This window comes from Pelodiscus sinensis, chromosome 17, assembly GCF_049634645.1.
Source record: "Pelodiscus sinensis isolate JC-2024 chromosome 17, ASM4963464v1, whole genome shotgun sequence".
Classification (NCBI taxonomy): domain Eukaryota; kingdom Metazoa; phylum Chordata; order Testudines; family Trionychidae; genus Pelodiscus; species Pelodiscus sinensis.
In genome coordinates this window covers 2,458,306-2,481,789 of record NC_134727.1, presented here as the reverse complement: position 1 = coordinate 2,481,789, position 23,484 = coordinate 2,458,306, and the positions used below count along the sequence as shown (strand labels likewise).

At 50.7% G+C, this 23,484-nt stretch overlaps 1 protein-coding gene across 5 annotated transcripts in view; it reads right to left on the bottom strand.

The window, feature by feature from the left end:
- Nucleotides 1-23,484, bottom strand: part of NRG2 (neuregulin 2) — a 199,531-nt gene that overhangs the window by 55,987 nt on the left and 120,060 nt on the right. For all 5 annotated transcript variants that reach the window (XM_075900098.1, XM_075900096.1, XM_075900097.1 and 2 more), the window contains one exon: nt 9,536-9,656. In XM_075900098.1, coding sequence (XP_075756213.1) covers nt 9,536-9,656 — 121 coding nt within the window. The remainder of the gene's footprint in view (nt 1-9,535; nt 9,657-23,484) is intronic.

The following is a 23,484-nucleotide window of genomic DNA, read 5'->3' as shown; positions in this document are numbered from 1 at the left end:
CCGCCGGGGGGACAGGGTCTGTCCACAGCAGGAATCTCCCTCATTCCCAACCTTCCGGTCAGCGCCCAGCGAGGCCCAGCGCCAGCCCCGCAGCCAGGGGGCAGGCCCAGGCGGCCGCAAGCGAAGGTCTATAGCCCCACTCCCGGTCCTGTGGCGCACCAGGAGCCACCGTCAGTTCCTGCGCTGTGCCGGGCCGGTTTGGTAGGAACTGGCGTCACTGGCCTGCCTCTGCCCGTCCCCCTTCGGCACCACCTGCACCCAGCCCCGCAGGGTCACCACAGAGCAGCTCTGCGCCCCCCCAGCAGCAGGACTCCAGCTGCCCGCAGAGCGTACGCTGCCCTGGGCGCAGCCACACGGCTCAAGGGACCCTCTGGTCCCTGCCTCACACGGACACCCCCACTCTCCGCCCATTGCTGCTACGGGCTTCGAGGGGCTCTTGGTGGCTTGGCCTACACATGAAATGCTACAGACACCGGCACTGTGGGAGCAAGGGGGCTGACAGGATCGCCGGGCCCCTGGGCAAAGCGGGGGGGCTGGGTCCGCACTCTTGGAAGGGGTGGGGCCTTGGGCAGAAAGAGTGGGGCAGCCCCCCCCTCACACCCACACCTGGCAGCCCTCAGAGCCACCTGCAGCGTGCCACCCAGCACTCCAGTGACGATTTAAAGGGTCCAGGGAGGTGGCAGCTGGGAACCCCAGGCCCCAGGAAATTGCGCCCTTTGCCCCCGACCCGGCCCCAGCGAGCCTGAGAGAGGTGTGCCCGCAGGCATAGCTAACCCAGCTCCCGAGAGGTGAGCAAATCTGCCATCCACCTAGTGCCATCTATACCAGCTCCCTGTGCAGACCGGTCCCGCGTGCCCGCTCTCGGGTGACACCAGGCGCTAAGGCCTGGCACATGCCCTTGGGTCTCTGCGCTGTTCTGCGAGCTGAGATCCCTCCCCAGCTGGGATGCCCCCGCCGCTAAGAAAAGCATGGCAATGCAGGCGGATGGATGGCCGAGGCTATGGAGAAGAGGCAGCAGCAGGACGCCCGCCGTTGAAAGAAGCGGATGGAGAAATCAGGCCTGCTGCTCCGTGTGCAGAGGGTCAAAAAGAGGCTTGTTCTGTCATTGTCCCCTGGCCCGTCCCACAGAGGCCGGAGCAGGCAACCGCCGTGCAGAGGAGAAAGCAGAGAGCAAACGCCAAGGCCTTATCCAGAGCCACAGGGACAGGGACACCCACGCTACAGTCGGCGGAGCTACAGCCGGCCCACTTCAACGCCACTGACAACGGCTCGGCTCTCACTGCCTGCAGCAGCAGCGAGCTAGACGTCCAGGCTCTGTGGCTGCTCACCACGTTCCACAGGAGAGTCGCGGGAGGGGTGGCAGGGTGACCACAGCCCCGCAGCGCCAGCAACCGACACGGCCTACGGACTGGCTAAGGGATTTGGCACAGGGAGGGGGAGTTTCACCTCTAGCTCGCCAGTTCCTACCCTGCCCAGATAACGCCAACGGTGTCGGACAGGCGCTAGCGGCCAGTGGCTGTTTGGCGGCCTATGTGACGTGAGCCGGTGGGCACCAGTCTCGTTCCGAGTGGGGGGTGCCCACGGAGGCAGGGGCCCATTCTAGGCCTCCTTGTCCGGCCTCAGCTTGGGGGCTGGAGCCAATCACGGCTGGAGTTCCTAGGACACCATAACCCCGCAGCTAGCATGACCGGCCCCTGCGCTGGCAGAGAGAGGCTGAATTCTACAGCTGGCCAAATCAGTCGTTGCAAATACCTTATCCAACTACTGTAGCCCTTGTATCTGTTTGCAAATTGTTCACAAACAGACCCTGAATTCTGACAATGTTCTTGCCGGGAGTGTCAGCCATCCCCTTATTGACTGTCTGCAGCCTGTTCCCTTCACCGTTTCACTGCTTGTGGCTTTTGGTGTGAACAGGGCAGCTAAGTCACCTGGCAGGGCCGCGACACCCCTTCTCCCCGCAATTGGATGACCGAAGCTTTTTAAATAGGAGCATAATGCAAACCAAATGACAAGCTGTTTACCCCACAATTGGCATGCCTGGGGCAGGGGAGGAGTTGCAGCTATAACCGTGCCATTGTGAATTTTATAAATCTGGCCTGGCACTCAGGGATAGCGAGAGTAATAAATCCAAAATAAATCAAACCCTTTCTTCTCCTGAAGCCCTATGGTAGGAATTGTTTGGGGGAACCAGCAGCAGAACACGGCGCAGAAGGCTGGGAAAGAAACTAAAGGCGGCTGGGGTCACTTTCCCAGCAGTGCACAACTTTGCAATTTCTTGTGCCTGCCGTGTGAGGAAGCCATGCATGGATCCTGACACTGGGAAAAGGAGCAGCAGACACTGTGCGAGGCAGCTCTGAGCGTTGGGAGACCTTGGGTGCAAACTATCAGCTCGACTCACAAAGGCGGCACTTTGTGGAAGGGGCGGGCGTGTCTGAAATTTCACAAACTTGGGTGGATTTTTTTCCTCCCATCTTGTGCGGTTTTGTGAGGACACTATTGATGGGAATCCGAAATTCTGAAGCAACCTGCCGCAGAAGACATGAAAAAATGTTTGCTTTGTTTAGCAAATTATTGATGGCCATTTGGAGCAGTTTTAATTCAAAGTGACTATTTATCGCAAACGCTTGTCTCTTAGTAAAATCTTTCCCTGCCTCTGAAATTGTTCATTTTCAGCCTGTGATCTTCCAGCCTTCTGGGTCTTCTACACTCCTGTACTCATGGCCAATACAAGGACAGAATGTTCATTTATTGGGGCCATTAAATCTTGCAAGCGGTTTCTTGCAGATATGATTTTTCATCATTTTGGTTTTGATTTATAAAGCAATTGATGGTGTCTGGTGGCTTGTAATTTGGAAGCTGAGGACTAGATCTGGCCTGTATTAAAGCTGCCTTCTACCCCGCTGATAATTAGAGCTGAGCAAACATTTTTCGACTAAATTATTTCCTCACCAAACAATGCAGATTTTGTGAAAACATTTTATGCGTTTGTATCAAATTCACAGGATTCCTTTGGACCAAAAAAAAAAAAAAGAGGCACTATGTTTTGTTTAGAAACAGACTTTCCACCAGAAACAACTTTTTTTAAAATTTTACTTAAATTTGATTTAAAGTCTTTTAAAAGGTAAAAAAAATACCTCCAAAGCAAATCCAAATATTTCATTCAACCTGACATGAAATTCAGTCAACTTGTTTGGTTCCCAAAATATTTTTTTTTATATCATGTTAGGTCAACTGGAAACCTGTTTGTTGGTTTTTCCATCTTTCAGTCTGGCCACTAAACTGTAAAACTGGCTCTGTGCACAGCTGTATGGAAGACGTCGAAGGGTTGATGAGCTGCCTTAACTGGGTAGCTGATTGCTCCACTGTGGGGGAACCCCGGCTTGGCACAACTCTCCAACCCCCCAGCAGAGGGTGCATGCCAATAAACTGCAGGGGAAGAGAGGTGGGAGGGTGCCCTACGTGCACGGGCAATCCCAAACTGGAGCAAGGGTCTGATAGCCAACACCAACTGGAGCAACCCTAAGGCGCCTGTAGCTTGTGCCGGGGGCTGAAGAGCCCCACGGCTGGGCATACGCGGTCAAGCACAACTCAACCAGACCCAGCGATCAGCTGACGTGCTGGGATCCTCAAGCAGGGCTGGCTGGCTCTTTGCCTGGTGGTTCCGACACGGGACGTAATCTTTCATTAAAGATCAATCTTTCATTCCTGGAGCGCCAGGGCAATCCTGGTGAGCTGGCACCCCCGAGGCTGAGGCTGGCGATTTGCCTGCCAGCCAGCAGGTGTTCTTAAAGGCTCTGGAACGGAGGGGGAGCGTTATTTGTAATTTCAACGGAAGCTACGAGGCCCATTTCTAAGACTTTTCCTAGCAGGATGGCCTGGGGAAGGACTTCTTATTCTCCCCCTCCCCTTCCCCATCTCCCTCGGGGTCAGAGGCAGTTGGTCAATTACATATGTACGTGGTGTAGCCCTTCTAGTTTTGATGCGGACAGGCTGGAATCCGCCAGTCATGCCCCTCTAGGGGTTAGCTTCAGGCGGGCCATTGGCAGATTCAGGATGGCAGCGTTGCCTGGGGCATAAGCAACCAAAATGTGCAGGGTGTTTTGACATTAAAGCCTAAATTATGCAAAACCTCGGCACACACTCAAGCATGGCTGGAGCAATCCGCCGCAGATTAGAAATGTATTTCCAGTCACCCCTCCAGCGGGATTATTTTTCCAATGCTGAACTGTACTGGCACGTAGCTCCAGGCAACGCTTTCACTGCAGTTTCCTCCCTGGGTTTTTGGTGGCTGGAAGGAGCAATTTGCTGATGACCCCGCTATAAAAGTTCAGTCTCAACCATGGGCTGCCCCCTCTTTCATTGGGAAATATCTGCACCATCTCAGGCATGAAGCCACGTCAGGAGAGGTATTCTTTTCAGAGGCCGACTGGCTCTCTTGCTCCAGAGCACCGCGATAACATCCACAGAAAGAATCCCCTGTCTGTGTGGACCACTCTGTATAATTAAATACGTTCCGGTAAGTTGGCTGAGGAGATAAAAGCCCATGGCGGACGAGCGGAATGTTCCCCCGTCAGTTTTCCTAATTGCTGAATCTCAGAAGGGGAACGCTGAAAAAACTGATAACACCAGGCGGCTTTCCGCACGGCTAAAGGAAAATAATACGGCCTGGGAGAAGGTCTGAGCATCCCAATAGTGGCTTCATTGCCAGGGAGGAAGAGGTACAAAGGGCAGGCTGGAAGCGAGGACTGTGCACGTTTCTATCAGCCCCGGTTTCGCTGCATCGCCTGGGGTGGTTTACGACGAGGCGGGCCCGAGCCACACCGATTCGATCCAGGCGTGAAACGCGCCAGAGCCCGCCGCTGGGCCCACCTGCAGGTTTGTATTTTCTAATGGGAGGCAATTCTCAACCGTATTTTAATTTTTACATTTTGAGCGTTGCAAACCAGGGATGGACAAATACCGGCTCGGGGGCTGGATCCGGTCTGCCGGGGTTAGCCAACGCCGGGCCTTCACACAGCTGGATTTACCTGCGCCGCTGCAGGTACAGGGGACCACCGCTCCCATTGGCCGCGGATCGCCATTCCTGGCCAATGGGAGTGGCAATTGCCCGTACCTGCGGAGATGCAGGTCAGTACAGCAGCAGGGGCCCGCCAGAGGCTAATCCTGGCGACTTGCCGCCGTTTCATTACCCAGCCCTGGCCAGAAACAGTTTGTGGGGATTCCAAGTATTTTAACAGGCTGCACAAGGAAAGGACCAATGGCCAAGTCCCTTTCAGGGGAGATGGGGAGGGGCTGAGGACAGGAACAGGACCCATCATGCAATGTGGGAAGGCCGAGTACGGATCAAACTTTTTATTCCTCTCCTCATCCCCACCCCGCCTTCCCCTTCTACGCTCGTCTCTGAACTTGTCATTTCCAAACTGCTGCCGCGGATCCCAAGCGGACCTGAGAGCACACTTTCTGAAAGCATCTGTTCCCTCGGCTCACCTTCCGCCAGCCTGCAGTGGAAGTCAGCTTCTCTGCGCCGCTAAGAATCCCTCATTTCACAAGAAAAGATCAAGGGTTCTGAGGTCCACATTCAAACGTCACACTAGTCACGAGGTAGCCAGAGGCTGCCTCCAATTCCCTAGGGGCTGTAAACGACCCGAAACCCAAACTTGCCACGGTCAGTCTCCAAGGAGTGGTTACAAATTCCTGGCAGACCAAGGGACCGGTACCAGATTTCATGCCCCGTGTCTCTCAGGACACCAGGACTAGAAATGAAGGGGTCGCACTATAGAACTGGAGTTCCACTAGCATGGGGCTTTCTTACCACGCTCTGGCAGGCGGACAGTTATAGTTTGGACCTTAGAAATCACTTCTGGTCAGTGCTTGACCTCCCCCACTACCGAAGCATGCACACGCCTGTCAATCCCAACATGTTCTTAGCAGCCACTCATCAGAGGTGCAAACCAAGGCCTCTGACCATCTGAAAACAAAAACCTGCAGCTTTCCCAACAGGATCATCTATCAAATATTCGGGTCTATTTCCAGGGCTGCATGAGGCTTTGGCTGCTAAAATCAGGATGGAATTAAAGTTCTTAAAAATCCTCATGAGTAGTCAATGTCTTAATTGTAAGGACAAAAGGAAAAACGATGTAGCACTTTGAAGACTAACCAACCATCTTGTTAGTCTTCGAAGTGCTACATAATTTTTCCTTTTGTTTTAGCAAGATCAGACTAACACGGCTCCCTCTCTATTAATTGCCAGGGGTATGCTTTTATGACTAAGCTAGGACAAGAGCAGTCCCGGACCAGTAATGCTTTGCTCTGCACTGCTCCTGAACCAGTGATGGGAAAGGGGAAAAAAAATCCTTGTTCCCCTCTTCTAAAGGGATCTCCCGGGTGCCTGATGGTTCTCTCTGATGGGCATGTCCGGGAGTACTTCAGAAACACCACAACGTGCTCACCCATAAGAGCTGCTGATTGCTTTTGAGCCAGCTTCCCAGCTGTGCCCATATACAGCAGTGAAGGATCTGGCCTGGGGAGCTAAGTGAGCTGCAGATGCAGAGAACCGTGCAGTGAGTTTCACGAGGCATTTCGCGCCATATGGAAATAGAAATGGGCCTGAATGGCCAAATCCAGATGTGGATTGACCCTTTCCCAAAGCGGGAGGGCATTCAGCGCTAGTGTTTTGGCTCAGCTCAAACCATGTGCTGGAAGAGGGAAAGACTAAATTCTACAGCTGGCCAAATTATTTATTGCAAATAAATTATCCAACTAATTTAGCTCCTCTATCTGCAAACTGTGCACAGACCCAGCCCGTGGAGTTCTTGTTCTTGCTGTGCTCGTCAGTCATCACCTTATTGACTGTTCGGGATGAGGAGGCCCAAGCCGTCACCACTGCCCGACGTCTGAAGTGTATCTGGACCCTGAACTGTGTATGGGGTCAACCCCTACGGCCTGTGACAAGCCAGAGGCGATTGTTCTGCTGCCTTCCCAGCTTGATCCAAGGGGGAGGGAGAGCTCAGTGGTTTGAGCAATGGCCTGCTAAAGCCAGGGTTGTGAGCTCAATCCCGGAGGGGACCATTTAGGGATCGGGGCAAATCTGTCAGAGTTGGTGCTTGGTCCTGCCATGAGGGCAGGGGACTGGACTCGACCTCTTAAGGTCCCTTCCGGCTCTATGAGACAGGTATATCTCCATATAAAAATGAGGGTTGTGCTGCACCAGCCCTTGCACGGCTCCCTACAGCTTCTCCTGCATTTCCTCCAGACAGCGCTCAGGCTCCAAGGGCTGCAGTTAGGAGGTGTGGATCCCTCCCCATGCCAGCTGATGTCAGCAGGAGCTGAAGGAACTCAGCAGCTCTGAAAATCAAGCCCTTGATCGTGGGACTAACTGCTTCTGCAGCCCCCAGGCAAGGTGTGGTGGGGCCCATCTCCGTTCTCCGAAAGGGGCGGAGCCTCAGGTGGAAGGGGCAGGGCAGGGCAGCCACCCCTCAGTGCTGCCAGGACCACAGTGCTGGACCACCCCCCCCCCCCCCCCACAGCCAAGCGGAGCGTGCAGCACAGTGCTCTGGTGGCGATTTAAAGGGCCTGCTGTCGCAGCTGGGAGCCCTGGAGCAACTGTCCCTTTTGCTTCCCCCTCCTTTCCCCCCAGGGACAGGCCTGCCCATGACATACAAGGGTTACTGGTACTGTGTTCACATGGAACCACTTACGCTCGCTGGCTCAAGTATCCATCCAAGCTTTTCACTCCAGGGTCATAAATATGGGGAAACCAGGCTCACTGGCTGATTTTCAGCCCGTAGCTTGTGCTCCCTGCCAAGCAAAGGAGAGCCAAAGCATGCAAAATACGGTGGAAATAAACACAATCAAAACCCAGCCAAACTTTGCTGACCTTCCAAAATAGTTTGTCGTTTAGTCAGTTCAAGTACTTGCTTGAAGCCAGACTTGTCGGCCTATCCCTGACTGAACGGATTTGAGCAACTGCTATTTTTCCTACATGTTACAACGTAGACGAGGCGGGATGGAAAAACAAGGAGGCTTCATTTTCCCCAGAATTCGCCCACCAACTTGATACGGCGTCCCCAATGGCAGAGCAACCCTGCGACTCCAGGCCTGACAGGCTGTCCTCAGCTCGGAGGCAACTCGAGGGGTTTATGCTTTCCTGCTCTAGGCCTGCCCGCTTCGACTGCAAACTGGCTTGGTTATTTCTGCCGTGCAGGTGTCTGACGCTGCCTGTTAGACTGAGCCCGGCAACCCACGAGTCACATAGGCTGCCAATGTGAAGCTGCCCGATGGCTTTAGCTTTGGGTTACCGCTGGCCTGGTCTAGGTTAGAAACAGTGATCTAGAGGTGAAAGGCTCTCACGGCCAATTACTACTTGCCCTCCACCCTGTGAAGGACATTCCAGGTTCACTGATGAATCACTACGTCTCCCTGAGCTTTCGGTAGGTCCTACTATAAAAAGGAAACAGTAAACACAACACTCGGATGCCCCGAGAAGATCCTCAGGAAGTCAAGCATGGAAGCACAAGAGTTCTAACTGCCAGCTGGGAGGCTGCCCCGTTCTTTGGCCCACCAGGGAGGGAGGAAAGCAGGGGGCTCTGAGTCACTCGTCAGGGTCCCCTCGGGCTGAGAATTGAGATGTGCATGCTCCAAGGGAAGGCTCCATCCTCTCTCAATGGGGAGGACGCTGGCCCAGTGTGTCCAACGCTGGCCCGGCTCTTCTGGCTTATTTTGCCAGACTCCCTGAAATCTGCTCACAGCCTCCCCACCCCCCAGCGGGCCCTGAACCACTAGTTGAGAACCACTGACCTATGGTACTTAGGGATAAATAGAGCCCTACCCAATCCACGGCCCATTCTGGTCAATTTCACGGCCATAGGATTTGCAAATTAGTCAGTTTCATGTTCCCAGCAGTCTACATCTGAAATGTCGGTGTTGTGAGTGTGGGGTCCCGACCTAAAAGGGATTGTGAGGGTGGGAGTCACGGGATTGCCACCCCCCCTTTTGTGAGCTACCTGCAGCTGCAAGAGGCTCCCGGAGATGGCTCTAATCTGCCTCCGGCTGCTGGGAGCCCATCCGGGGCTCCCCACTAGGCTGGGGAAGGGACAGGACTTGCTCTTCCCTGGCACAGTTGCTCTTAGAGGGGAGGGGGCAGATGAAACCCACCACGGGGTCCCTCTTCCTGGTGAAGGAAGCTCTGCGGCTGTCGGGGAAAAGCAGGCCCTATCCCGTCCAGCCTGGGAACAAGCAGCCGGTTCAAGGGAAACGGTAGGACCCTGGATGGGGCGCCCCAGCTCTGCCCCTTTTTCTCCCCCCGATAGCTAGATTGCACAGCAAAGGCTTATTTCACACACTGGGACGCGTTCTCCATGGCTGTGAATTTGGCCCTTGGGACGAGGCAATGCCGCCACGAAACGCCTGTTTGCTAACCCTGCATAGGCTGGTCGGGACAAGCGCCAGGAAACCTCCGTCCGCCCAGGTCTCTCCTCCCACCCCTTCCTCCGCTGAGAGCTGCTTCTGCGCCCAGCCGAGCGCACCCCTCACTCACTTGCAAGACAGCTGGTTGATCCCCTCGATGTAGTAGCACACCCCGCCGTTGGCGCAGTAGGACTTGGCTGTCTCGTTGCACTTCCTGGCGTGTCCCGACCAGGAGGAGAGCGTGGTCGTCACTGCAAAGGACACAAGCAGGTACGGGGTTACTTCCTTCGCACCATACATCTGCTCCCTGACCGGGGGGGGGGGGGGGGAGTCAGCTGACTTGGCTGTCGGAGCTTTAGACCTACATGGAGCCTCTGAGGTTTGAATGGCAGTCTTCATGCTCCAATCACAGCAGTGCATCTTGCATACAAAGTGTGGGGGGACAGTTTGTACCAGAAAAATTACTATTTCCTATTTTTAGATAGATCGATAGATACAGGTGTGTGTGGGGAGAGATAGATAGAGATAGAGATAGAGATAGAGATAGAGATAGAGATAGAGATAGAGATAGAGATAGAGATAGAGATAGAGATAGAGATAGAGATAGAGATAGAGATAGAGATAGAATATTCTAAGCATTTAAGTCTTAAGTATTAAGTCTTAATATGTTTCATGGTTGTATACTCTGCCAAACCATTTTGAAGTAGAAATAGTTTTAGATTCTTCTGGTTGTTATTTTGTTTTTAGTTCTGAAGTAGATATTGTAATATAATATAGTGAAAGAATGGCCTGATCTGCTCTTTGGAAATTCTGCTTGTAACCCTTGTTCTGTGCGTGAGAGTGAGGAACGTGTGGGAAAGAAGTGTGAAAGTCAACCAGATGCTAGGAGGAGGATCTGACAACAGACTAGGAGGTGCCAAAGATGACTACATATCAAACGAGAGCAGACTGGCAACCTGGGCCACCGAGGAAAGAGGGGAGCATTTATCTGTTGGGACAAGATATTCATGATCGAATCCAGCTCAGCTTGGCGGAGCAAAGAAGAGAAGGAGCAAGATAAACAACCAGAGACAACAAACACCCAACAGAAGCAAAACTTACAGATCCCTGTGAGGGAAAACTTTTATAAAAAGGAGCTGCTTTGCCATAATTTGGGGGGACGTCCTGCCAAGAATGGAACACCAGTCTGGACCAATAGACCCCTGCTCCTCCATCTGTGATCAATCTGATTGGCCATGGACCATGGACTGGTAAATAGAACATTGATTGGTGAGACAGCGTGTGTCTGCGTGTGTGTCTCTCTGTAAACATATGCTAACTGCTTTACCATTCTATTCTCAATAAACGTGGCATATTGCCTTATCCCCCCTGGAAAGATCCCATGTGCTTCTTATAAGCGGAACAAGTTCTGTGCAAACATCTCTTTCAACTGCCAGGAACCAGAGACGAAGAGTAAGAAAAAATGTTGTCTCCTCACCCCCAGGCCTTTTTTCAACAGGTCACCAACTAGCCATCAGGCGGTAACTAAAGCCAGAGGCTGGATGTGAGTCTGTGGTCTGTGTTGTAGAAAGAGACAGCCGGCAGCTTGGGCCTGGTGCAAGGCCAAAGTCAGCAAAAGTTAGGCCCAAAAGCAGATGTTTGCCCGCAAGTCAAGGTCTGGTGTATGAACTCGGCAAGGGTACTGCGAGCACTGCCGAAACACACGGAACGTGTAAACATCCCAGCAGGCCGCCCCAGCCGAGCCCTCAGTAAGATAGCTTGATAAGAGCGACGAGCTGGGACATTTTGCTGGGAACATGAGGCGGAAAGGCCCAGGGGAGGTAACAAACAGGGAAAACACACGGTGATCTGGAAACTGCTGCCCCAGACTCTGTCTCAGTCTGTCAGCGCTGGGACGCCCTTGCTTTAACTCGGTGGGCACGGAGTGAGCTGTCTGTTGTCACGGGCATACACGTGTTAGGACACCTGACCCCACCTTGGAGCCGAGACATCCTGTTGCATCCACAACACACCTGGCCAGGTGCTTTACTACCCCAAGCCTTGTGGTCTCCTTGGGAAGTTTGAATGAATCCTGTTGTATGGGTGATCTGATCTGGCGCCGCAGCACAACACACCAAGAGAACACGCACGCAGCCAAACATCCACGACAACCCGGTGGCAAAAGACTCTCTGCTCCGATTTCCCAACTTCGCCCGCAGAGCACACGAGGTGAGCCAACTTAGCACTGTCAGGAAGAGTGGACTCCCATTGACCGGCAAGTCCTGCCATTTCGGGGAGCCCCTCGCATATGCTGGACAATTTCACACACGTAAGCCTGGTGTAAGAGCAACCGAAACGGTTTGTTCAGCAACTCTCACTTCTACGAGGACCTGCTGGCGGATTTGTCGTCGCGTGGCGTCTCTATGCTCAGGAAGCGGATCAGATCACACATTGCCTCAGCCAGTCGTGACCCAGACTGTTACCCTCACATTTTACTTTCTGTTATATACAGGCTGAACCTCTCTAGTGATGCACTCTCTGGTCCGGCAGGATTTGAGTTAGCCGCATGTCCACTTAGCATGAGTGTGGCCAAGTTTCCCGGGGTCCCATAAAGTTTGCTTACAGCCCCCCCTCCTGGCTCCGAGTGCTCTGCTGTGATTTAGCTCCAGTTTACCCCTGAATGTCTTCTCAGAGCCCAGCAAGCCGTGGAAGTGTTGGTGATTGTGCCAGACCAGTGGTCCCCAACACAGTGCCCACGGGCGCCATGGCACCCGTCGAGGCATTTATGTGTGTCCGCCGAATCATCTGGGCTGGCCCCTGCCCCGGGCGCGCGGCACACGTGCGGTGCTGGCCCCGGGTGCGTGGGTGGCCCTGCTGCATGTGTAGCCCCGCCCCCGGATGCACGGCACGACAGCGGCCCCACCTCCGGGCGCCCGGCAGCCCTAAAATGTGGGGACCACTGTGCTAGACAATATTGATTTCCTGGCAAATTCTCTGGTACAGCGCTGGTCAGTTCCCAAGGGCGCCGGATTAAAAAGGTTCAACCTGTATAATGAAGTGGTGTATTTTAACACCCACTGTTTGCTGTGTGCTTAGGCAACACAACCATTCCATTGTCAGCTGTGCTGAGCCGTGACACAGCAGGCGCGGGGTACGCTCTCCGCACGGCTATCTCCACACTGCGCATCTCAGAAGGGCTTTTTGAGTTGGCTTCCTTCAACTTCTTAATCACAATAACTTCTGTGGTTTCCAGCAAGCAGCTCCTTTCATCCCAAAGCATTTTTATTTGCTTTGGTGGGTTGTTGTTGTTTTTTTTTACAAACGATAGAGGAAGCACGTCACTAATGGGAGAGATGCAGTTGACCCTAGCGTGGAGCACGGCGATGCTGTAACAGTTCATAGCAGAGCCAAGCCGATTAGAAGAAAGAGCAACAACTATGAAACATACATTAAAAGAAGGACTGGTCCTAAGAGAAGCAGAATCACGTTCAGCTACCACTCTGGGGTTAACCCTGCTCTTGAAAAAACATCATGGGATCATTAGTGAGCAGGACAGATTTCCAAAGCTGCTGTGGGGGATTTGATGCCCAGTTCCTATTAAAATTAATGAGAATTGTGTGTCCAAATCACTGTGGAATTTCTAAAGTCACCACTCTGCACAGTCCATGTCACGTCTAGGAGAGAGATTATCCAGCAGCACAGCACCCCTTAGCCCTGTGGGTCTCAAACTGTTGGGCCTTTCCATGGACCACCAACCAACCACCCATGATGACAAAATGAGTGCAGGAGGAGGGGGTGCAAGGCCAGGATGGGAGGTAGGGTGCCGGAGGGGACTGAGGGCGGAGGGTCTGGGCAGGAAGGCGGGTGCAGGACCGGGGTGGGGAGACTGGGCAGGAAGGCGGGTGCAGGAGCCGGGCAGGGAGACTGGGCAGGAAGGTGGGTGCAGGAGCCGGGCGGGGAGACTGGGCAGGAAGGCGGGTGCAGGAGCCGGGCGGGGAGACTGGGCAGGAAGGCAGGTGCAGGAGCCGGGCGGGGAGACTGGGCAGGAAGGCAGGTGCAGGAGCGGGGCGGGGAGTCTGGGCAGGAAGGCGGGTGCAGGAGCCGGGCGGGGAGACTGGGCAGGAAGGCGGGTGCAGGAGCCGGGCGGGGAGACTGGGCAGGAAGGCGGGTGCAGGAGCCGGGCGGGGAGACTGGGCAGGAAGGCGGGTGCAGGAGCGGGGCGGGAGACTGGACAGGAAGGTGGGTGCAGGAGAAGGATGGGGCTGCCGGGTCTTGGCGGGAGGGGAAGTGCATGAGGGCGATGGGGGTGCAAGGTCTGGGCATAAGGGGAATGGGAGATGCTTTCCTGGCTCTGTACTTCCCACCACTCCCAGGCACTGCCCCCTACTGCTCCCATTGGCTGTGATTCCAGCCAATGGGAGCCGCAGGGAAGTCTGCAGACGAGCCATTTCCTGTGCTGCCGTTGCCCCAGCCGGGGGGGGGGGGGGGAGGGAGTTGCTTCCTTCCCCTGCAAGCTGGTGCTCCAACCTCGCGGGGGAAGACGAGGCTGGGGAGCCGCCGCACTTTGAGAGCCGCAGCCGTGGCCCACCAAAGGGACACTGGTTCCCCTCCGACTCCGAAGAAAGCTGCCACCCCCCGCACCGCGAATGGGAGAACTCCAACAGCTCCTTTAAGCTGAAAGCAAGAGCAGCCGAGTCCGCTCTGAGCAGCATGCTGCCAACACCCTGGTACCTGCCCAAGTGCCCAGCCAAAGGCACGTTCCAGAGGAACACGTTCAGCCAGAACAAGGCCACCCAACTTCAGCACTGGGGCATTTGTCAACTGCTAGCAAGCAGCTCCCCGGCTCTACTCTGGCACAGTCAGACCTCGCAAATCATGCAGGGAAAGCCCATGCTCTGGAGTATGTTTTCCCATAGTAAACAAAGAGGGTGAGGAAGGGAGAGAGGGGAAGAATAATGGAGCAAGACTCTATATCCCCTTACTGCAGAAAGCACATAAATCACTCAATATAAGAAGGTAGAACTTATATACATCGCATTAAGGGAGGCACAACAGATATGGAGAATTGGGATACTCCACTACAGAACGGGCTCTAGCTTGGACTGCATGTGATTTTAATCGGATTTTACATAGACACTGCTCTTTAAACAAAATGAAACAGAAATAAAATCAATCTTCTGTCGCTGGTTAAAACTCACATATGGCGCACCTAGAAAGCAGATCTTTTAGGGGAGTGATTTTTGCCTGGAAAATGCACACTCAGGTAGTTTTTCTACCACTGCCTTGTTCAGTTTTTTTTTTTATTGTGTTTTAAAAGGATCCCAAACTACTTTCCATAAATAGAGATTCATATGGGATTATTCACTGACCTCACTTCATCTATCTCCGAAATGCAGCCACTTCTGGAGTGAAATGCAGCCTTGGTGCAGCTGCACACACCAGAGTACAGAACAGTTAGTTGAGCTGTCAGTGTGAGGAATAATTCAGCCAACTGAAAATGTATGAGGAATTTAGGCTGGTCGGATACCTCCTCCTTCAGTGAGGATTGCATTTCTCCCCTAAAATAACCTGCGAGAATAAGTCTCAGATTTACAAGCAAACACACTAGATTAGGCAAGTATCAGAGGGGTAGCCAAGTTAGTCTGAATCTCAAAAACAATGGGAAGTCTGTGGCACCTTATAGACTAACAGATTTATTGGAGCATAAGCTTTCGTGGGCAAAAGCCCACTTCCTCACCTGTCAGAAAAACAGCACGATGATGCTAACCTTCCTGACCCCAGTGAGGGAAAACTGCCCACGAAAGCTTATGCTCCGATAAATCTCTTAGTCTATTAAGTGCTACAGAAGTTCTCGTTGTTTATGCTAGATTAGGCTCGTGTGTATTTCTATCTCCCGTCACCGTGGGCCATCTGATGGGTGGTCATATAAAGCCTCTGAAGTCAAAGGGAGGTCTGTCGCTAATTGCACGGAGAACAGCACCGTGTCCACAGTGCAGAAATGAGGGTGTGTTTTGCCGGGAGCGTTTCCTGCTTACATTCCCTTGCTACATCTGTTTGAATGCCTCACGATGACACCAGACAACCCAGAAAGGCAATTCCAGAACCGCCCCCTCTGCTGGGCCGTCCAGCACAGTCCAACTTCCAGGCCTTCTCCTCCCCCCCCACCCCCCCGGGGCGCAGCACCTCCGACCCCCTTGGTTCACTTCACAGGATCAAGCCCTTATTCGGGACAACTCTATTTATCCCACATGCCTTGCAAGATGCGGGAAGTGTCACACAGCTGGGAGTCTGATTACTGGAGGGAACCATTTGTGGAAGAGAAGGGGGAGGTGCAATTCAGGTAGCAGGAAGCTTCCATTCTAGTATATTGTTTTTATTAAAACAGGTGGCTAAGAGGAGGTTTGCACACAGAGGTGCTGGAAGAAGGGGTGGGGGATGCTGAAGTATTCCCTCCCCCCCCCCCCCCACAGCGTAAAGTGGTTTCTATTATAGCAGGGGTGGGGAACCTTTTTTTGGCTGGGGGCTGCTGACTCAGAAAAATCAGTCGGGGGCTGCACACAAGTGAGAAGCAAAAAAAAACCCAAACCCTCACTGACATGCCCCCGCCCAACGGAGGAGAGCAACGCTCCCCACATTCCCCACACACACCAGAGCCTGGGGGGCCCCAGCTTAGTAGATTTTGTGTGCTCTAGCCCTGTGGTGGGGCAGTGGGGAGGCTGGCGCACCAGTGAGGGCTCCCCAATGCTGGGGGGGGACCCTGAGACTTGGGGGCCCTATCCGGCCCCCGGGCCTGAGGTTCCCCACCCCTGATAAACAGGGTTTACAGTTCGGTTCAGTGGCTCTTAGCACCCCCACGTCCCAGCCCGCTGTTGGTACAGCAACACCATTCACACATGAATTGGGTGCCAAAATGCTGCAGGGAGTCGTGATGCCGACGACGGGGAAAAAAGCGGTGAAAGGCAAATGTGAAGAATCAGTATTAACGACACCTTCCCCAGCCAACAGAGGAGCTCTGAATGGACGCAGGCGGAACCGACACAAAACACCCTTCTGCGCCGACTCACAGCAATGAGACATCAGATTCTAAGCCACACACGCAGCTCTCCCCTGTCGGCCCCCAGGATCCTCCAAGGAACACAGGGGGAATAGGGATGTAGTAGCACGGAGATTTGGCAAGTGCTAACAGACCAGATTATTTGCTATTATTCACCACATCAATAAGAACATCATCAAAAATACACATTCAGGGTTTAATTAAAAAAAATATTATGTAACAAATTGAGTATTGTGGCTAAAGCGGATCAGGAATTTTTCAAATAAATGGTGAGAATGACAAGGTTATAAGGAAAAAACCTTGAAAAAAAACCCCACATTATAATTGACCTGAGTTTTGGTTCATGAAATGTTTTGAGACTTCAGCGTTTCATCCCAATTGGGAATGGTCATTTTTAAACTATCAAAAGTGTTTGTGAGTTAGGAAACCCTTTCCTGCCCAGCTGGAATTCTGGATACCTACGCCGAGCGCTCTAGTTATTGAATAATCTAGGAATCCAAGTACGCTACATTCAGGAGTAACAGAAGAGAGTAATGAAAAGACATCGCTGCTCTAAAGTAATAAAACTGGGTGACAGAGAGAGGTGACTTTTTTGGCAAATATATATTTTGGGGGGCACTGAAACTATTACTAAATGTGGCTCAAACTCAGCAAACAGTTTCAGCAGCACAAAAATGAAAACATTTCAATAACGTCAGTGTCCCATTTTGAAAAATATTGAAACGGACCGTTTGGAAACCATCATTTTAAAGCACCTGAGAATGAAATGTCACTTCGAACGGACAATTTTTTAAAATGTTTAATTTCCTTGAGAAAAAACAAAAATATTCGCTTTTGCTTAAAGACCAATCAATTCTTTTTCCAGAATTTTTAGTTTGGCCCCGAAATGGAAATGTGCATTGTTTCCTTGCTCTCACATTGACATAAGTATCGCACACCCTTCCTCCCCCCCGCCCGTTTTCCCTTGCACACACTGCACGCTTGGAAAAGGAGCTAACAATTGTGCAGAGAAAAGAACGGTCACTTAACGTACAGTAACTGATCGTGTGAGATGTTCAGGGGGTGGGGAACCCACCCCTAGATGCAATCCATCCTCCCGAGAGCATAAAGAATGGGACACCCCCAACGGCCAGCCACATCCTTCACCGCCCACAGCCTCAATGAGCAGACGCCGAACTGTGAGGATGAAGGGCGGGTCATGGGCTCCACACGCACAGAACACCTCCAAGAATCACAGAGTAAGGCACGCAAGCACTCGTTCTTTGGGTCCCACCCATGCTGAGGGTCAAGCTGTTCACCTCTTTGGAGGAGGGAGCTACAGGGTTTGTCTGAACCAAGACTAGCAGACAGACTGGTTGCTCCTCCAGTTTGAGCATTCACCCTGGAGGAAGCTTCCAATGAGTAATGCCTAGTAAATGCATGAGCTGGTGACCACGTAGCCGCCCTGCATGTTCCTACTAATTACCCTGCTGCAGCCAGCTCCTGAAGGGAAAGTGAGCCAAGATGTCCAAAGGATGGTTCAGTTTTCAGACCCATAGGCTGCTCTAATCCAGCCCACGACAGTCTGTTAGTCGAGAGAGGGCTGCCATGAGCTACGAACAACCTAAGGCTCTTCTGAAATGCTCTCATGCTATTTGGGTGGCATAAGAGGGCTGTTCCCCTTTGAGATCAAAATGTCATACTCTGCATGTCTGATACACGAGGCCTAGGAAGAAAAGTGGTCACTCAACAGACTGGTTAATATGAACGTCCCAGCGGCACTTTGGTAAGAATTTAGGATGAAGTCTTAATCTGACTCTGAGTATGGAAAACGGTGTGCGGGGGGGGGGGGGGGAAGAGGGAGTGTTCGAGCCAAAAGTACTACATTCAAAGTCCCACGGGGGAGATATGTTTCTAGCCGGGGGAAACATGAGATTCAAACCTTTTTAGGAATCTGACAACTGTTTGATGGGAAATGACAGAAAAACCTGTAATGGGTGGGTGATGTGCCAAAAGTGCTGCTAAATAGAACTTAAAGACAAATTAAGCCATTTCAAAGGTATTCCAGAAAGAGTGGAATAGGAGAACAGGTAGGAACACATCCACTTGTCATCACCCCAGCTGAAATTCTCTTTCATTTTGCCAACTCTGTTTTTCTAGAAGAATGTTTTCTATTCTGCAAGACGACTGTTTATACCGACAATAAACATTCCCCTTAGTTGGGCATTAACCCAGAATCTTCCACACTGCCAAGTCCAGAGATGCAGGGTCCAGATGAAGCACAGAATTGGCCTGTCCCAGCAGATGGAGACTCCAGTGTTTGCTGTGTTTAGTATTGCAACCTTCCCACTGCAACACGGCTTCTTGATAAAAAGGGGCTGACATGGAGTTCCCCAGGACAGATTGCTTGTGTTCAGGAATCTATGGACTGTATAATATTGCCCCTCTGGATGACCTTCCTCTTAAAAAAAAGGGAGGGAAATAAATTCCAGTCGATTGTATATGTATCCTCAACCGCCGCATCAAAAGTGATTCTTTTCAGGATGAGCAGATGGTGCCAAAATATTAGATGGATCAAAGAATTTCCTCCTCTGGAATCTTGATCTCCATGTACCTTGATCTAAAGGTCTCTGATGGAAGAAACATTTCGAAGTGGCCGGTTGAGAACCCTGTTTGGTAAAAGCTTGAGGTCTATACTGCTTTCTTCTGACCTCCAGGGCATGGAGACCAAACAACCTTCATGTGGCCTGGCGTCCTCTAACACATGCAACGTGTCACCTGTCTTCGCACAGAAGAGATCTTGCCCACTGAAAGGGAGGCCCGGAGTGTAGTCTGGACCTCACTAAGCAAGCCCAATGCAATAAGTCAAGAGTCTCTTCTCATGGGGACAGTTCCCACAGGTCACATTGTCTGAGTTCAGTGCCACTTGCTGACATTTTTGCAATCAGCATTCCTCCGGAGCAGATGGAAGTCGATTCTTCTAACTCTGCTGGGAATTTACCTTGGAAGTCTTTGATTCTGTCCCATTGCATGTAGTTATACGACACCAGTTTTGCCGGAGATGGTCATTCTAAACACTAAGCTACAAGCAAGGAACTGAAGACATCCTTTCCCCAAATGACCTGAGCGTGCCGATACAAGGTCCCCTCAGATCTGGGAGAGCTCTTTGAACCCTTAAGACTGGGTGATTCCCCTCCTCTCTGGTGTATTCGAGGAACACAGAGGGAGGGTTCCTTGTTCTTTCAGAATCTCTTTGTCAGAAGCTGTTGTCATGGACTTATCCTGGAGGAGAATGTTGAGGTCATTCTGGACCTTGATGTGCATTTCTCAAGGGCATCACACTTAGCCATTATATGGGCCTCCCTGAATCAGTATGGGCACATCACGTCCATCTTCCAACAGAATTAGTCCTCCACACAACAGATGAGTTTTAATCCCTGCCGAGGGTGACCAAGACGTAACAGCTTGAAAAGCCCGTCTCCACCGCTGCCTAGTTTTGTTTTCTGTTTGCCAGCAGGCAATAACACACACGCATCAAAGAAAGCGCCTGCCAACTATGATGGTAAGCTGCCCATCCGTCCTGCACTGGGGCTAGCTCAGAGGCATGCTGAGAAGTTCTGACATTCTGTTGGAACTGGCTGGCAGATGGGGTCACCTCGCTCTCCAGGCACGTAAGAGGAGGAGCGTAAGACCGTGGAGGTCACATGCACAACCCTTAAGGGACTCTGCTCAAGAAAAACCTTTCACACACCCGTACAGATGGTGCGAGCATCCCCATGATTGGCTCCCCGCGCCCAGAAAGCAAGGCTGAATGATGCCACTCACCCTTCACCACTCATCCATCAGATACGATGTAACCCTGTGACCACTGATTTTCAACGTGCTGCCAACCAAATTACCGCTTAGGAGGTCACAGCGATACCATAGCTGCCGTCTCCAAATTAATGCAGCGTGGGCTACAAATTGTAGGGTTTTTTTATGAACGACAGCTACAGTTTATCAGAGCAGGAGAACCGTGCTGGTTAAGCCCTGCTTTTCACCGTGTGCATTGAACGCTGGGTTCATAGCGTACAGACACTTCACTCTCTCAATATTTAGACATTAGGTTTGACAGATGAATTCAGCAGGTTTGAGAGTGTATACAAATCATTCGCTCTGTCTATGCCTAATGCACTTTCTGATAAAACACAGAATCCGAGGCTGCTTTGCACTAGTTTGCCCAACCTTCCATCAGAGACAAAATACAGCGAGGTCGCTGGACCAAGTTATCCTCTTGGTGTAATTCTGGATTAACTCACCGAAGTCCATGAAGGGACAACGAAAGCAGACGGACATAGCGAAGCATGGGGTTCTATGTGGATATTTCCCATCTTCTCAGGCAAAGGCTGTCACTGTCAAAAGGGTCGCGCTTCAATGTCCGAGCTGACCCTTAATGCGAGGGGGTTGCTATTTGAAGAACCGTGAATGTGTCTGAACCTCCTAAATAAAGCCACGTGAGTCAGAGCAGACCTGCACAAGGCTGGCGGTAGATGGGGGGAGATTTCGGATTTTGGAGGCCTTCCATGCCTGCATGTTTATTGCTCTGGGCATATCCCAACATTTAGATCTTCTTTAAAATGGCCTAATCTGTAATGGCCTCATCTTGTTGGCGAAAGGGCTTTGAGGGCCCCCCAGAGTGACAACACAGGGTGCCACAAGCACGTGCCACACCGGCTAGGGCTATGTGATGAACTGGAGCCCGGAGGCCGCTATCCATACAACATGGACCATGCGAACATAGTCGCGGATGCTGAAATAGGCTAGCGCAAGGATAAATAGCAGCGAAGGTTTGGTCGCATGGGTAGCGGCCCCAGAGGAGCAGCTAGGCCGATGCACCATGGTTTTCACGTGCATTTGTATTTGGCCCAGCTCAGCCATTCCTCCATCACTGCTACCTGCGTCACTATGGATACGCCGCTATTCAGTCACACCGGCTCCACAGCCGGGAAACCACACTCCTGGATTGTAGTGTGACACAAGCACCCACGACAGACACTTCACTTGTAACAACAATACGGCACACTCACAAGGTCAGTCCATTTTATGGCATTATGGCTTCTTCAGAGAAGGGATTACAAATAGTCCTTTACCTACATAACCTGGCTGCCTGTGCTATTAACAGCCCTTTTCCTAATGGCTCCTAAGTTTGTGAGTTTTTTGGCTGAGCGGAACATTGAACTGATGCTTTTTTCAGAGGACTGTCCACAATGACCCTTCTCAGCAGCACTACTGTACTGCCTCATTCCCATTTTGTAGCTGGGCAGTTAATGGTTCCTAAATGAAGCACTTTGCACTTGTCTTTCCTGAGCTTTTCCACAGAAAGAGGCATCTTGTTTCAATGCCTCGCAGCTGCAAGTCAGAGCAAACCTGCACATGGCTTTTGTCAAGCTTCAAGAGGAATTTCTCAAGTGATCTCTTGAAGCTCCGTTGTCTGATTCATTTTCTCCTGCGCCCCAAAAGCACCTGCCAGCATCACAGCATCCATCGTCTTGAACCCACAGCAAACCCCAACAATAAATGTACCCGTCTAAGGATGCTCTTTTCCAGTCATATTAAAGTGCCTTATTAGATGAGGAAACTTAAGCCTGGAGATGGTCACAACAGTCCAATGACAGAGTTGGAAATAGACCCCAGCTCTCCTGACTTCCTTTTTTTAAAGTTTTTTTAAGATACAAAATTTTTTTTATTTTAATTGGATTTTAAAATTTTGATTAAATAGACTTTCATTTTTAAAACAAACCTATTTAAAGTGTAAATAACAACCCACATGAAGGCCTAAACTTGCCACATCCTCTCAAAATCATTTAAATTAAATAAAAAGAGCAATATTCAGACTGTACGTGTTTGCTGCCAAAGCGCTAACGCAAGTCGGTTCACTGAATTGGCAGAAGTCAACTGGTGAAGCTGCACACACCAGACTTTGTAGGGTGGGTGCCAATTCAGTGAATCGACTTGCTTTAGCACTTTGGCAGCGAACAAACAGTTTGAATATTGCTCTTTTTATTTAATGTAAATATTTATAGTTTCCTATTTTGGTTTATTCAGCTAGTTCAGTCCAAGTTGTAGTTCATTAAACAGGGAAAAATCAATTGGAAGTAGGAATGCTTGTTTTCCACTTCTAGTCTACGAATAAAAATGAAGTGCCAAAGGATGAGTTCTACTAGTTCTAAAATCTTGAAGACCATGATGATCAGAAATAATCAGTTTAGTTCACTAAAGAGAATGTGCCCTTTGTTTAATAAAATCGATTTTAAATGCAAACTGTTTTAATAAACTGTCTCATTTATTTTCTTGAGCTAAAACAATTTTAAAATGTTATTTGTGACTTTTTAATGGAATTCCAATTTCCAACAGTGTGTGACATAAATCATCATCTACTAAGTACAAAATATGTCATTGACTATTTCCAACATAATATAAAAATGTAAATATTAGGAATCTGGATAAATGTAAGTTATGCTATATAGCCGCTTAAATAAATGTACTTAGGTACAATGTGGCCTTCTGGTTAGCACACACTACCACCAAATTTAGTGTAAAAGTTATGTTTAGTTACAAATCAACTTGTTTTAATGGTTACCAGAAAATGAGAACCAATCTTTCTTTAGAAGAAAAAAAATCACAAATGCAAAATAAGATTAAATTTGATTAGTTCAGATCAAGGCTCTCTGGTTGCAGATTTAATTCATTATTTTAAATGTGATTTAAATCAATCCACTCTGCTATTATAGTTCTCTTCTCTTGCCTCCAGACAAACTGCTTCATATATCTCAGGGTGTGTTTACATTGCACCATAAACTTGAAATAAGATATGCAATTTGCGCTACACAAACCTATATTTCGAAATAGGTTATTTTGAAATTTGGCACGTCTACATGGCGCCAAATTTTGAAATAAAGCACTATTTTAAGACATCCCTTATTACCGGGATGCCGGAATAGCACGCCCGTTATTTAAAAAAATATTTCAAAATAACAGGTGGCTCTTTAAGGAACAGTGTAGCTATTTCTGGATACTTCTGGTATCCC